General features: G+C 37.4%; 1 protein-coding gene across 1 annotated transcript in view; it reads right to left on the bottom strand.

Moving 5' to 3' along the window:
- Positions 1 to 1215: 1215 nt before the first annotated feature.
- LOC121736281 (IDLSRF-like peptide) overlaps positions 1216 to 13526 on the bottom strand; it is a 109176-nt gene continuing 96865 nt past the window's right edge. Inside the window, exons 3-5 of the mRNA XM_042127374.1 lie at positions 9940 to 10068; positions 5512 to 5664; positions 1216 to 3251 (exon numbers count right to left, since the gene is read on the bottom strand). Coding sequence (XP_041983308.1) covers positions 3058 to 3251; positions 5512 to 5664; positions 9940 to 10068 — 476 coding nt within the window. The 3' untranslated portion in view covers positions 1216 to 3057. The remainder of the gene's footprint in view (positions 3252 to 5511; positions 5665 to 9939; positions 10069 to 13526) is intronic.

Consider the following 13526-nt stretch of genomic DNA (forward strand, 5'->3'; position numbering starts at 1 on the left):
GCCATCGGTATTAGGTACCTATTTATACATGTGTCGCGAAGTCGCGATGCAAAGGAATGTTGATTTTGCTGGAAAAAGATACAAAGGATCATCGGTACATCTTACTTGGCGTAGGTAGTGTAAATTTTATATTTTGGCGCCATTTTGCACGGACACGAACGAACGGATAGAATGGGCCAAGGAAGTAGGTAGTACGAAGTAGTAAATAAAGTGCTCCAAGGCTTTAAATGAATATGTCAATGGTCGCTGTTGGTAAAGGAGAACTGTCAAAAGTACCAAATATTGACACAAGTCGTGGTTGAGAGAATATTGTATAGTCTGTCAAGAAAGTGAAGAAATTAAAAAATGGCTTTTTTGCTTGCCCTTTCAAAGCAATCTAAAGGGGACCATTCACGGCAGTCTGCCGGCTTATGCAGGATAGTGAATGGGCCACTTTAGAAAAAAGGGACATGACCATAGATAAAGTATTATAGTACGATGTTGCCACTTTTTAATTTCTTCACTTTTTTGACAGACTATAGTCTGCTGTTCAGAGTTACCGGCAGCCTAGACGAGCAATTTTATCAATATCACGCTTCAATTTTATTGAACAACTTATTTGACAAAATTATTAGATTGAAGGCGCGCGATTTTCAATGTCAACTTTTAGACGGTCAATAATATTACGCAATACGTTATATTGTTCAATAATATTGTAGGTCTAGGCGCCCACTTACATAACACTAGTATAGCATCAGCAGTCGTATGAAATAGGGAACATGCAAAAGTCACTGGTGTCAAGTGCCTACCACGGGACACGGTTTGGGGAAGAACTGGCGTAAGAAACTCGCAGGGGCTTTTGCCAAAAAGGTGGAAAATTAATAGTATCCTTTCCAAAAAGTACCTTTCTAACAGTCTTGTGCGTTTGCATGTGTGTGGTGTAGACTGTAGAGGTTCAGAAGCTATTTCCAGGTCTGCAGTCTGCTGCTCATCACAATCCATCAGAAACTGCGAGAATCTGCGTCGACTGTTACTTATTTGTAATTGTACATTGTACAAGTGTACATTTACCTTAGTAAGCTAAAGCGCTACCAAAGCTTAAGCGTACTGCGTAAGCGCTACCAAATTATTATTTTTTTCCACTATTTCATGGCATCTTTTTTTACATATTTTGGCAACTGCCAACTGATTTTGTAAGAATTATACAACATGTAAGGTTTTTAATTGAAACACTGATGAAGATGATAGTTTATTAATTTATCTTATTAGAACAGATATTAAGCTTTATACTTAAAACACATACTAACAGATTTATATATTCTTATATTGTATATTATATACTTAAATCTGACGCAAGTTAAAACAACGTAGAAATCTCTTATGTCTAACTGGATATGTAACTAGATCTACACAATATTATGATATGTTAGAAAAACTTCTGGCAAATACAGGCATCAAATCTTCGATAGATACTACATCAAATATTCAAATGTATCGGTCATTCTCAAGTCTGTTTATGACAATTGACAGGTGACAATCTGACAAGATCTTTAACTTCCCTCAACCAAAAGTTGACTGACTTAATTTTCTCGGATTATAAGATTTATTATGTTCGTCTTGACGAACTTCATCAACAATTCTCAAAACATTCTCAATCAACTTGTTGATTTTGTAAAACTGATTTCCGAATGCTTTGACTAAATACCTATCCCCTTACATTTACCCACCACCCAGCCTTTTCTTCCATACACGTTCGTACTTCGTTGTATTGTAGCCTGCATTTGCCAAAAGTTGAATACATCGCTAAAGTACAGGTCAACACTCTTATAAAACTTTTAAACAATATAATCTGGATCTTCGAAGCGATAACTTAGATCTTTAGTTTAGTTTTTGTCGACGGTGACTAGAAAATGGCACTACAATATAGATTTTATATTTATATCTTAAAGATTTTCGCTACAAATTTTTATATTGTGTATTTATAACACTAATAAAATCACATAATTTTGATATGTATGCGTGTGGAGCACCTCGTTTGATATGTTCACTCCATTATATAAGGACCTAAAATCTTTCGTAAACACTACAATACCGATATTAAAATAATTGTACTTTATCATCTACAGATTTATAATAGATTCTAATTATTAATTTAAAAATTACATCTAATGATATGTATCTCGTGGTCCATACTTGGACAATTCCAAAAGCCAGATATAAAGCGCGTACGTTCTTTTCTTACTTCGTCTAACTAGTATATAACCTACTTCTCTGCTTTATATCTTGCTTATTATAGGACACGTTTCGGAGTCCCCTCTGACATAGTAAGGATTGGAATAGGGTAGCATACTCTCTCAATCGTATCCAAACAACGAACCATAGACACGGCCAGCCCTAGAATACTCCGGGCTAGGCTTCGACGCGAGTGGACCGTGTGCACGATTCGTATGTTCCAATTAAAAAATTGGACCTAAAATAAATTTATAAAAATATTGCTAATTTCATTAAAATTATGATTATATAATCTATTGTTACTACAATGTCGTTTATATTGATAGTATATTAGAAGAATCGAGGTTCCGATGGATGTTAATATTATGTTCATCCAAAAACCACGTTATATCCAAAATACATTCAATATAAATTTAATAAACCTACAAGTTTAAATTAGCGACATCGGACAAAATGTCGGACACTAAAGTAAGAATCAGAAGTGGGATACATATTAAGCGAGTGTGATAATAATCACTTACCTACATAATATTTTAACAATATTGCGTGAATAATAATATAATTTTGTGTCTATCGATTAATACAAATTAATTTCATTGCAATATATCAAAATAAGTGTTGGTGTCGAATAATCGTTAATGCAGTCGTTAATTTCGAATGGTCCACGTGGCCGGAAGTGACGCCATTCAAAAGGAACGAGTGACCAAGCACACACCTCGCACTCAGGACAGAGATCTAGTATCTCTTATACTTGACGGTATCGTAAGGCAAGTAGCTGTAGAAAGAAGAACTTATGGGACCAAATTGGACGACATGGTAGTAGTCAGAGGCCGACTCCGGTGCTATTCAATCGAGGAAGCCGGTGTTGACCAGCTTCTCCAGGAAAAACTTTACGTCTCCCAGCTCACTGTCCTTGATGCCCAGGGACTTCAGCATCCCCAGGTCTCCGTTTTCCACCGCCATGAAGACGGAGCGAAGGTGTTCCAGATCGGAGCGCATTAGGTGGAGCGCCGCACCGAAGTCTTCGATGGTCTGCGATTCTGAAAATTCGAAGTTCAAAAATTAACTTCTTTATTTATAAATTACTAGCTGTCCCGGCAAATGTTGTTTTGCCATAAAATGATTTTCCCTGCTTTCCTGCTTTTCTCTTGAAGTTTTTTCTGATTTTTTTTCTATAGACCTCACGGAGCCCGAGACCTTTCCAACGAATACAAAACCGTGAAAATCGGTTCGTGCGTTCTGGAGTTATAGTTATAGCGTCAGGAAGGAAAACCCGACTTTTCTTAAATATGTAAAATTCTCTTGTCACAATGTTCGTTCCCGTACTCCTCCGAAACGGCTTGACTGATTCTCATGAAATTTTGTGAGCATATTGAGTAGGTCTGAGAATCGGCCAACATCTATTTTTCATACCAAAAAATATTTATATGGCAAAACAACGTTTGCCGGGACAGCTAGTTTTTATATATTAAGATAAGCTGAGTCCCATAGGCTGTATAGTAGATTTTGATGCAGCGTATGTTTTCCATTTTATATCCAGTTTATTCCCAGTGTATAATTTAATATGTCTGTGGCACATATTACTTATCATGAAAATTAGTCCAGCATATTCGTTCAGGCGGTTCGCATTTATTCTATTTAGGTATACGAGAATGCCTCGACTCTTTCCTAAGTGTAATTTTTAAAAAAATACCTATCTATTTAATGAATAATGACACAATCTTTATTATGTATTTAAATTGTGTAAACTATATAAGGATTAGGTAGGTACATAATACCTAATATAGCTATCCATGCTAAGTTTCACTTGTATTAAGATCAAAACGAAGAGAAAAGGTCTACATTTCCTTTTATATCAGCTATTATTAATACAGAAATAGATAAAATAAAATAGTAAGTTTGGAAATATAACTTGGTATTGGGATTGCGCGCAGTTCTATTACCGTTGAGATCGGGAATTGTACGAAATACCTACAACTTACAAGCAATAACCTCTTTACACACCCTCCGGGGACCGTAAAATTTTTATTACCGATCCTTGTATGTGTATGAATTTGCATAATAACCGATAACACACATAATACGACAAATACATTTTTCACGTAGTAGGAATTAATTTTGTCGTCTGAATTTCAAAACTATCAGGCACTGGTGTATGTAATTTCGAAACTATTTTATTTTTTAGGCGTTTTGTTAAAACGCGATTTGAAAAATCAAGGAAAAGGCTTCACTTACTGTACTATACCAGTTATAAGAATAATATTATTATAATGATCATTATTATAAAGTAGGTAGGTGCTAGGTAGGTAGGCACTGGTTACAAAAAGGTATGAAATAACGGTAAAACACAAAGACCAGAAACTAAAGTTTAAGTATAATATTATATTTTACTCAAAATTGGTGTTACAACGTTAATTATACATAATTATTAATTAGTAGAGATGTGCCGACTAGTCGGCGAAAAGTCGGCAAAAAGCGCCGACTATCCGGCTTATTGATTTTTAATTTTTGCTATAATTATAATTGAAATTGCATTATACAAAAGCCTTGATTGTCTTTTACATTTTAAACATTACATTTTAAAATTAACTGAAGTGTTTCTGAAATTACTTGCTAGTAAAGAAATTGAACATAGTTTTTAACAACAAATATAGTTAAGGTATGTATTATTAGATCAAAATTCCATTGTATTTCCTCAAAAAGAGAGGTAACGTACGCGAAGTAAACATAACACGATCCGACACCTTCGCAGGCAGCGTGTGTTAATTACCCGCGAATCAGCAGTAAAAAAAGTGTTACAGAAACTTCTGAAACTATGTTCGGCTTGGCCGACTAGTCGGCCAATTAGTCGGCTTCTTTGCAGCCGACTAATCGGCTAGTCGGCTAATCGGCCAAAGTCATGATCGGCACATCTCTAATAATTAGGTACTCCTTTTGAACGTGGAGTCAACGACGATGCCTACCACCGTTTCGAGAACTAGCCTGGCGAGAAGAACCAGAAAAGAAACTGTATGACAGAGATGACTCACTAATGGCACGAGTGCCAGAAGTGGCATACAATACAATTTTGAGCACACTAGATACTGATCACAAAATTATTCTAGTGATTATTCTACAAAACCGCCAAGTTAGGCTTGGGACATTATAAATACGCGTCAGGATTACAAAGAAAAATCTTATTTGATGGCACTTCTATGAAATCACTAAAGAATTCTTCAGAAAAATGGCACGTTGATACGGTTCGTCATCCCTGCTCTATGAGGTAACATACGAACTTCTGCTAGGCGAATGGAGACTTACCAGAGAGGGCAATAGCCACCTTCTCCACACCACCCAGGGGCTCCAGCGCATCCCGGGCTTTGCTGCCGAACAGTTTCTCCAGGTAGTTGGGGCCGTGCGACGCCAGTAAAGACTGGAGGAACGACGCGGTCTCTTCCACCGGCGGACGTTTTGCTGGAATTTAATAGACAGAAAATCATTACATAAAGTCAATTTTTTAAACTCTTTAAGGCTGCGTTTCAACCGGAGATGTGCGAGGAATGTATTTTTAAGGTCCAATAGCATTGTCGCGCTGAGCGATGTCATGGCAAGCTCACGTCAATGAAGCGATTCTATTGGTTCTCAAAAACAAATTCCTCGCAACAAATCTTTCATGGAAATGCAGTCCCCCGACAAAAAAGAGGGGTGTCATAAGTTTGACGCGTCTGCCTCTCTGTTTGTGTGTATGTCTGCGTGTGTGTGTCTGTCCGGGGCATCGTAGCATCCAAACGGGTGGACCGATTTTCTAGTTTTTTTTTTGTTTGATAGCCGACATTATTGAGAGTGTTCTTAGCTATAGTTCATCGCAGCCTGCTAAGTGCTGAATAATTTGGGTTTGATCTACTTACAATTTTTGAAACGGGGGTTGTTTTTAAATTCCTTAATTTAACGTTATTGCTACCTCCATACTTGATCTGTGAAGCTAATTGGTGGATAGCCTTATCAGGAAGTGGTGAAACAGTCGCTTAGTTTTGTAAGAACGTAAACCAATTATGTTTTCTATTACATAACCGTCTCCAAGTTGGTAACAAAGGTTTGTCATGTCAAAACGTTTTTGATCAACAATTATAGCGATGGCCATCCAATTCGTTAATAAATGAAATTGCCTATCACGTAAAGCCCTCTCTTCACGCTGAATACTTGCCACCAAATTGCCACCATGATTGCGATACCGTTTTTGAGGAACGTGCAGGAACTGAAGGCAGCAAGTGTCAAGTAGACTATTATAATATACAGCACAATCAATGGGCCACACCAGTTCACAACAGCTGCGTTGCGCACGTTCTCTTTAGTATACTTACTTATTACGTTATTATTTAACCCTAAGTTTATGATTGTTTTGTTGTTAAAGTATTTTTAATTTTAAGGTTGGAGGAACCGCCTTTAGCGGTAAGACCGCCTATTTGTACTGATTCTTTCATTGTTTTTCTTTATTTATTATAGTCTAGTTTTTTGTACAAACAATTTTCTATCTAAGTATATTATGCACATTCGATGTTGATCATAGGAGCGCTTTTCTTGTCATGCATGTTACCGCCCGCGCGCGGATCTGTGGCCATGAAAGTTACCTGCATCCTATCATTTCATAGATGTTTTTCCTGTCATGCGGGCAACGCGCGCGCGGCCATAGCTTGTTGTCACCCGCGCGCGGAGTTAGTCCGCACGTGACAGAAAAAGCGCCCTAAACGGTAAACCATGATAGACGAATATATCCTCCATGTTCGTAATCGCTTGTGACCATCTTTGGCCAACGTGGAGAGGCGTTACGTAAAGGTCATACGAATTACTGACATTTTGGCGAATATCCAGGTATTTAGACCGAAATGTCAGTAATCCTGTTAAGCAATCTAGATCCCAGGTGACCTAGACCGTTAAAATTGCCTAGTTAACAGTGTTGTGACAATTTCCTTTGGTAACCGACGGCATAGGAAACTAAGCCTTAGGTGATACACTGCATAATATTATGTTGTTATAGAAGGGGTTAAAACAACTTCTTGTTATCTAAATTTCACCATTCTAAGTTTGCAAAACTAAAAGGAACAATGGCCTTAGGAAAACGCAGCGTAAAATAATATTTTTCATTATTATATAATTAGTTATAAGTACATGAGTAACACGGTAGCTTATTGTGTCAAGCCAAGTTTAGCTCAAGTTTTTGTCTGTCCGTTCGTCCGGAAAAAATGGACGGTTCCCGAGCGACACACGAGTTTTCGTCATCTCCGAGTAATGAATGTGGTCCGGGTTCAATAGAACAATTTTATTTATTACTGTCAAGCTAATTTTTGTGAGTAGCTTCATTTTAATAAGAATAACAACAATTTTATTTGCGAAATATCTCGAAAGTGGTAGCTAACAGAGATAGAAAGGATTTCATACTTAGATTTGATAGTCCTAAAATATGGATTGTTCTATTTGTAGGACAAAGCTACTTTTTAATAATATAACTATCGAGCTACATATACAAAAACTAGCTGCTTAGGGTTTCGTTTTAGGGTTCCGTAGCTAACCCGGGCTAATAAGCCTGTGATTAGATCACTCAAATCATCCCGGCAAAATACATGCAACGTCTCACATCGGCTTTCTATAAGGCCGTAAAATAATGTGGTGGAGCTGGCATATTGGTGCCGAAGCTTTCCACATTGTGGAATCTTATTTAAAGTTTTCAATTGTAAGTTCTTTTAAATGATAGGGGTATAGCATGATAACAGGGTAGATGCGTCTTATCCACATTTATCACTTTATATTTCTTTGATCTTTTAAAGTACATAAAAAGTTTGTGACTTGTGCCTACATTAATATGTAGGCACATCCACAAATAGAAACATCTAGACATCCAAAATGGCGATGATGGGTTGCCTTTATGAATAAATTCATGGAATATTCTCGTAGTTTGAACACAGCTGTAATAACTTTTCTACTGTTGGTAGGGTTGCTACTTTTACAAAATGGGCGAAGCCCTATTGTGCCTCTTGTTGGTATGATCCATACTAATATTTATATTAAAATTGCGAAAGTTTCTTTGTCTGTATGTCTGTAACCTTTTCACGCCCAAACAGCTGAACCGATTTTGCTGAAATTTGGTATTGCTGAAGTTTAAGCGTGAAGAGATAACACCCAGACTGACAGACACACTTTACATTCAGAATTTTTTTTATGAAATAAGGGGGCAAACGAGCAAACGGGTCACCAGGGAAGAGAAGGGAATAGGGGAGGGTAGGGAAGGGAATAGGGTAGGGGGTTGGGCCTCCGGTAAACTCACTCACTCGGCGAAACACAGCGCAAGCGCTGTTTCACGTCGGTTTTCTGTGAGAGCGTGGTATTTCTCCGGTCGAGCCGGCCCATTCGTGCCGAAGCATGGCTCTCCCACGTATAACGATAGGATTTCTCGGCCTATTTCACAAAAAGCTAAGGTTGTGGCAGCCCTAACATTTGGGTTACGCTTGCTATGGTAATTTGATATTAACATTTACAACCTTCAAACGTGTTTTAAATAACTGTTTTTACGGAATTTAGTTTTAAAATGAGAGTATCAAGTGTTTTCAGTAGTTTAACTTTAGATGGAATATACAAGTTTAATATTTTTACTCAAGTTTGCGCTCTAAAAACGTTTTAACATTCTTTTTAAAATATTACTTGTAGTAAAACGGTTTACGACCTATTTTTAAGCTACTACTACTAGCCAAAGAAGCAGAAACTTATGAGTAGGTATCTAGATTTTGTCTTTAGAAAAATTTTAAAACTGTGTAATCCTGTATAGTGCATACGGGCGACAAAATTCTCTGTCGTATAATTCAGGAGCGACAAATTCGTGTTTTCATCTTTCAAATTGTCTAATTTGTTCGCTCGACTTGTTCGCATATAAAGTATTAAAATCAAAATCAAAACAGTTTTTATTCAGAGTATTTTTTTTTACAAATTTTTTTAAAGGTTTATCGGCCGGAACTGTACATTTTCTGAAACAAAACCTATTCTATATCCTTTTCCATCTCTCAACGTCAGATAAAAATAACTTATTTTCGTAGCTCTCCCTAATATTGCTCGATTAAAATGTCACACGTGTGACTTTAGGGGAGGGGGCCAGGCCCCCTCATTGTTTATCTCCAAATCAACTAGCGACAGACTAGTTCTAGCCACGATTAAACTACCAAGGTCTTAACCAGACCAGTGGCTTAGATCCTTTCGAAAAAAAAAACTTTATTACGCTGTGGTATTGCTTTATCAAATTTCAGAGACACGAGACAAGAGAAACAGACAGAGAAGTTGAAGCATAAATTATTTCGCTCTTATAATATACTTATAACTAAATGACCCCCGCAGATCCGTTGCGCCAAAATTCGTTTATAGCGCGGGAACCGTAATTTCCGGGATAAAAAGTATCCCATGTCCTTTCCCGGGACTCAAAGTATCTTTATGCCAAATTTCAGCAAGATCGGTTCAGCGATTTGGGCGTGATGAGGTGACAGACAGATACATTACATTATTTGAATAAAAGAATCATAATATTATGTCCTTCCCCGGGATGTAAAGTATCTCTACAACAAATTTCAGCAAAATCGGTCCAGCAGTTTGGGAGTGAAGAGGTAACAGATACACACTTTCGCATTTATGTTTGTATTTGTGTTGGTGTTGGTGTTGATGTTAGTGTTGGTGTTGGTGTCACCTAGGGCTGCCACTAGAGATAAAATGTACCTGCAGTACACAGCTTGGAGTCCTCGTCGTACCCGTCGATGCAGTCCGGGGCGCCGTCGCAGAGGTACTGAATAGAGATGCAATTGCCGTCCACCGGACACTTGAACGGCTCGTACGGGTGACAATATTCTGGAATACACAGAGGTTACATTAAAGTTAAAGTCATAATTAAATATCTCTGAGTGCGGCTAGTGCTACAGTAATCTGGAGTCTGGCTCCTTTAGCACTCGCCACTACCTTTGACCTGGTGTTGCAAAATAGAGTCCATGTACCATCGTGGAAGTTGATTCCTATGCAATTAACAGACCAACGTTATTTGGTCGAATATGTCAATTCAATGTTAATTGTGATCTGTCAGCTGGGTTCAAACTACTTAGGTCCCCGATTTGCATAGGAATCAACTTCTGTGATAGTACCATCGAAGAAATTGATTCATAGACCGTTGACGGATCTGAGTCATTATTCATTTGGTCGAATTATGTCAATTCAATGTAAGTTGCATTCCGTCGGCTGGGTTTGACATAACCCGACCAAACTACCAGAGTAGACAGAATTATAGAGTATGCCAACTTAGAACTGATGTTGAAATTTTTAAATTTGACGTATTATGACGAAAATCTTCGCTAGGGTTGTTAAATTGTTACCTACGAATTTAAAACTATGACATATTCGCTGGACGTGTTTCTCTTTGGTCGCATTGTTGTTTGTGTTTTGGCACATGCGATTAAAATTGTCAGAATACAATTTTGAAATCTTTATTTTTAATATTTAAAAATAAATTATATCAGCCAGCGCGAGGCACATTCCTTTCATAATCCTAGTGAAACCCGACGAATTTGACAGATATTGAAACACGTCCGTCTCTTTGCAGTCGAACTACTGGTAGTTATGATGTCTATTGTGAAACTACGTAGGTTCGCGCCATCCGCCTATGTATCAACTTCATTGATAGTATTCTATATACAGATTACAGGATAACTAAGCAAAATGGTAATATTAGAATGTGTATGCGTCTCTTAAACTTTAATAGTGAATTCTATTTAAGAAACACTGAAAAGGTACACATTTTTAATATGGTAGTAAAGAGGTTTGGTATTTTTTAAAATTTATATATAACCTGTAATCTGTATAGACTTTGCGACCAAATCTAAACACGAACCAGCGACAGCGACAATGTAGTCGCCCGTTCGCGCTAATCTTCAGAAATGATTCATCTGTGAATTCCAATTCGTGCTTAACGGCTTATTGTACGTAATTCAGGTAATTCCCCTTAATAGAGCAATTACAATATTCATGAATTTCCGTACTGGAATTGTCAACGCGGTATATCCATTAATTATAATTATTATTGTTACTAGCTTTTCCCGCGATTCCGTCTTATATCTTAAGAAAACATAGTTCTTTTCGGGATAAGATAGACGTGTCGAGTCAGAGTCTAGACTCTAGAGTCTATACCATCAAATTCGTTCAGTAGTTTTTGCATGTAGAAGTTAGTTTACACCTCCATCGTGGGTATCGCAGACACAATAGATTTTCAATTGTTATGCGGCAGCCGGCTGCCGCTTGGGGATTGATGGGTTAATAATAATATGTGTAACATTTTCATAGGTTTTGGCCGAGTAAATTCAGTAAGTAGTAACCCACGGGGGTTACTGTTTTTAGGGGTTAGTTAGTAGGTTCACTACTGTTTTTACTCGGCCAGTTATTTCGTGAAACAGCTACACTAGCCTGTTATTTCAGAGTTAAAAATACGTAATTATATTAGGTTCTATGTATTTTTTTTGAGGGAGGATGTGTGTAAACCACCCTGACTGTAGATATATTTCAGTAACACAAAATATTCTCTATGGTTGAGGCTTTAACGTTGTTCGTGGCGGCCGAAAAGGAAGATCTTCCGACCGAGAGAGATAGCATGCTCGGTCAGGCCGAAGCCCACTGACGTCATCTCAGACGTTGTATATATCTTGCCGTTCTCCGAAACTTCGATAGCGCGATGCAGGAATGTTAGGCGAATTGTGGGTACCGCCACAAGGCCAAACGAGCGTAAATTTGTGAGTCGTGAGTCGCAGAATTTCGGTCGCGTTAATTATTTTTCATACAAATCGTGACTCACAAAATTACGCTCGTGTGAATGAAGTAGGAATTTTCTATGAAACTGAGTGCAGCAGAATTTCTGCCGACCGAAATTCTGCGACTCACAAGTCACAACTCACAAATTACGCACGTTTGGCTACACCGACGCCACTTCAAAAACGCTTACACAAATTTTATAATAATTCATTAATCAAAATGAGTGAACCAAAATGAAAATATATGAGGGGGGAGGGGGTCGAGTCAAATCTCATTTAATCTCACGTTGGGTCTCGGCAAACCTCACGTAATTTTTTCTCAACAAAATAATACTATTTTGGTCCATTTCATCCAGATTGTACGTATGCTTATGATTTAATCGTTATACGATTAAGATCATATACAAATTCGTTCGAAAGAAAATCTACTGACTGTCAAACCAAACGTTTACGTAAGAAACCCACATTTTTAAAAATTTCACGTGAGATTTGTGAGATTTTATTCTACCTCCCCTGGTTGAATCTCACGAAATCTCACCAAGGGGGGAGGGGAGGTGGGGATCAAAATCGTTATTTTATAACATTCTTAAACCACCATAGTTTTTAAGATACCACCTTTACTAACTAATTAAGCTACTCGCGGTGATCCATTACTTCACCACACTTTCGCCATGTTCAAGTGGACATTAAAATACACATTAAAATTCAAGGGACACTTTACTAAGGCAATTTGTTATTCAGATTTTCACATTCAGCGCCGTGGAAACCTTCGTAATGTAATTTCATTCGAAATCAAATAGAACACCGCATGAAAATCAAAGAATTCTATTTAAACTGAGGATGAAAATATTGAAAATAATCTTCGAGAAACTACGCTAACCATTTGAGAAATTACGTTTTTCTGCATAAATGGAGGCTTTAGGACCAGGAAAATGATTTAAAATAAAAAAATGTGGAAAGAAAAAAAGTTAAGTTTGTTCAAATTATAAGGGAAAAATAGTATTAAAAAAATCGACATCAAAATTGTACGTAATTGAGATTTGAGAATTGAAATTCCCCATCTCAAAAAATACTGAACCGATTTTAATAAAATTTGTGTATTCCCTAAGTTGAATAATAGTAAAGTACAACTAATCGGACTTGTAGATCCGGAGATATGCGAACACAAACATAACAATATACATACACTTTTGTTTGGCACATATTTTGTCCAGACGCTGATATAGTCTATACTAAAACTGGGCAGTTCTGGAAATATGAGGGCAAAATATATTTTGCGAGGCACCCTAATGGACGATGCAAAACGACGGATTTTGTTGAAAGATTTTTTTGATACTCGTAAATGCTAAAAAAAACGCGCCGTCCAAGGGGCGCGGGGCCCCAAGGACCGCGAGGCCGTGGGCGGTCGTACTGTTGATAACCTCCTTTTTTGAACTCGATTAAAAGTGGTAATTTCACAGACATAGATCATGATGTATATCGAAACGCTGGCCTAGATAATTGGCACTTTTCTTATCA

This window comes from Aricia agestis, chromosome 18 (genome assembly GCF_905147365.1).
Source record: "Aricia agestis chromosome 18, ilAriAges1.1, whole genome shotgun sequence".
NCBI lineage: Eukaryota > Metazoa > Arthropoda > Insecta > Lepidoptera > Lycaenidae > Aricia > Aricia agestis.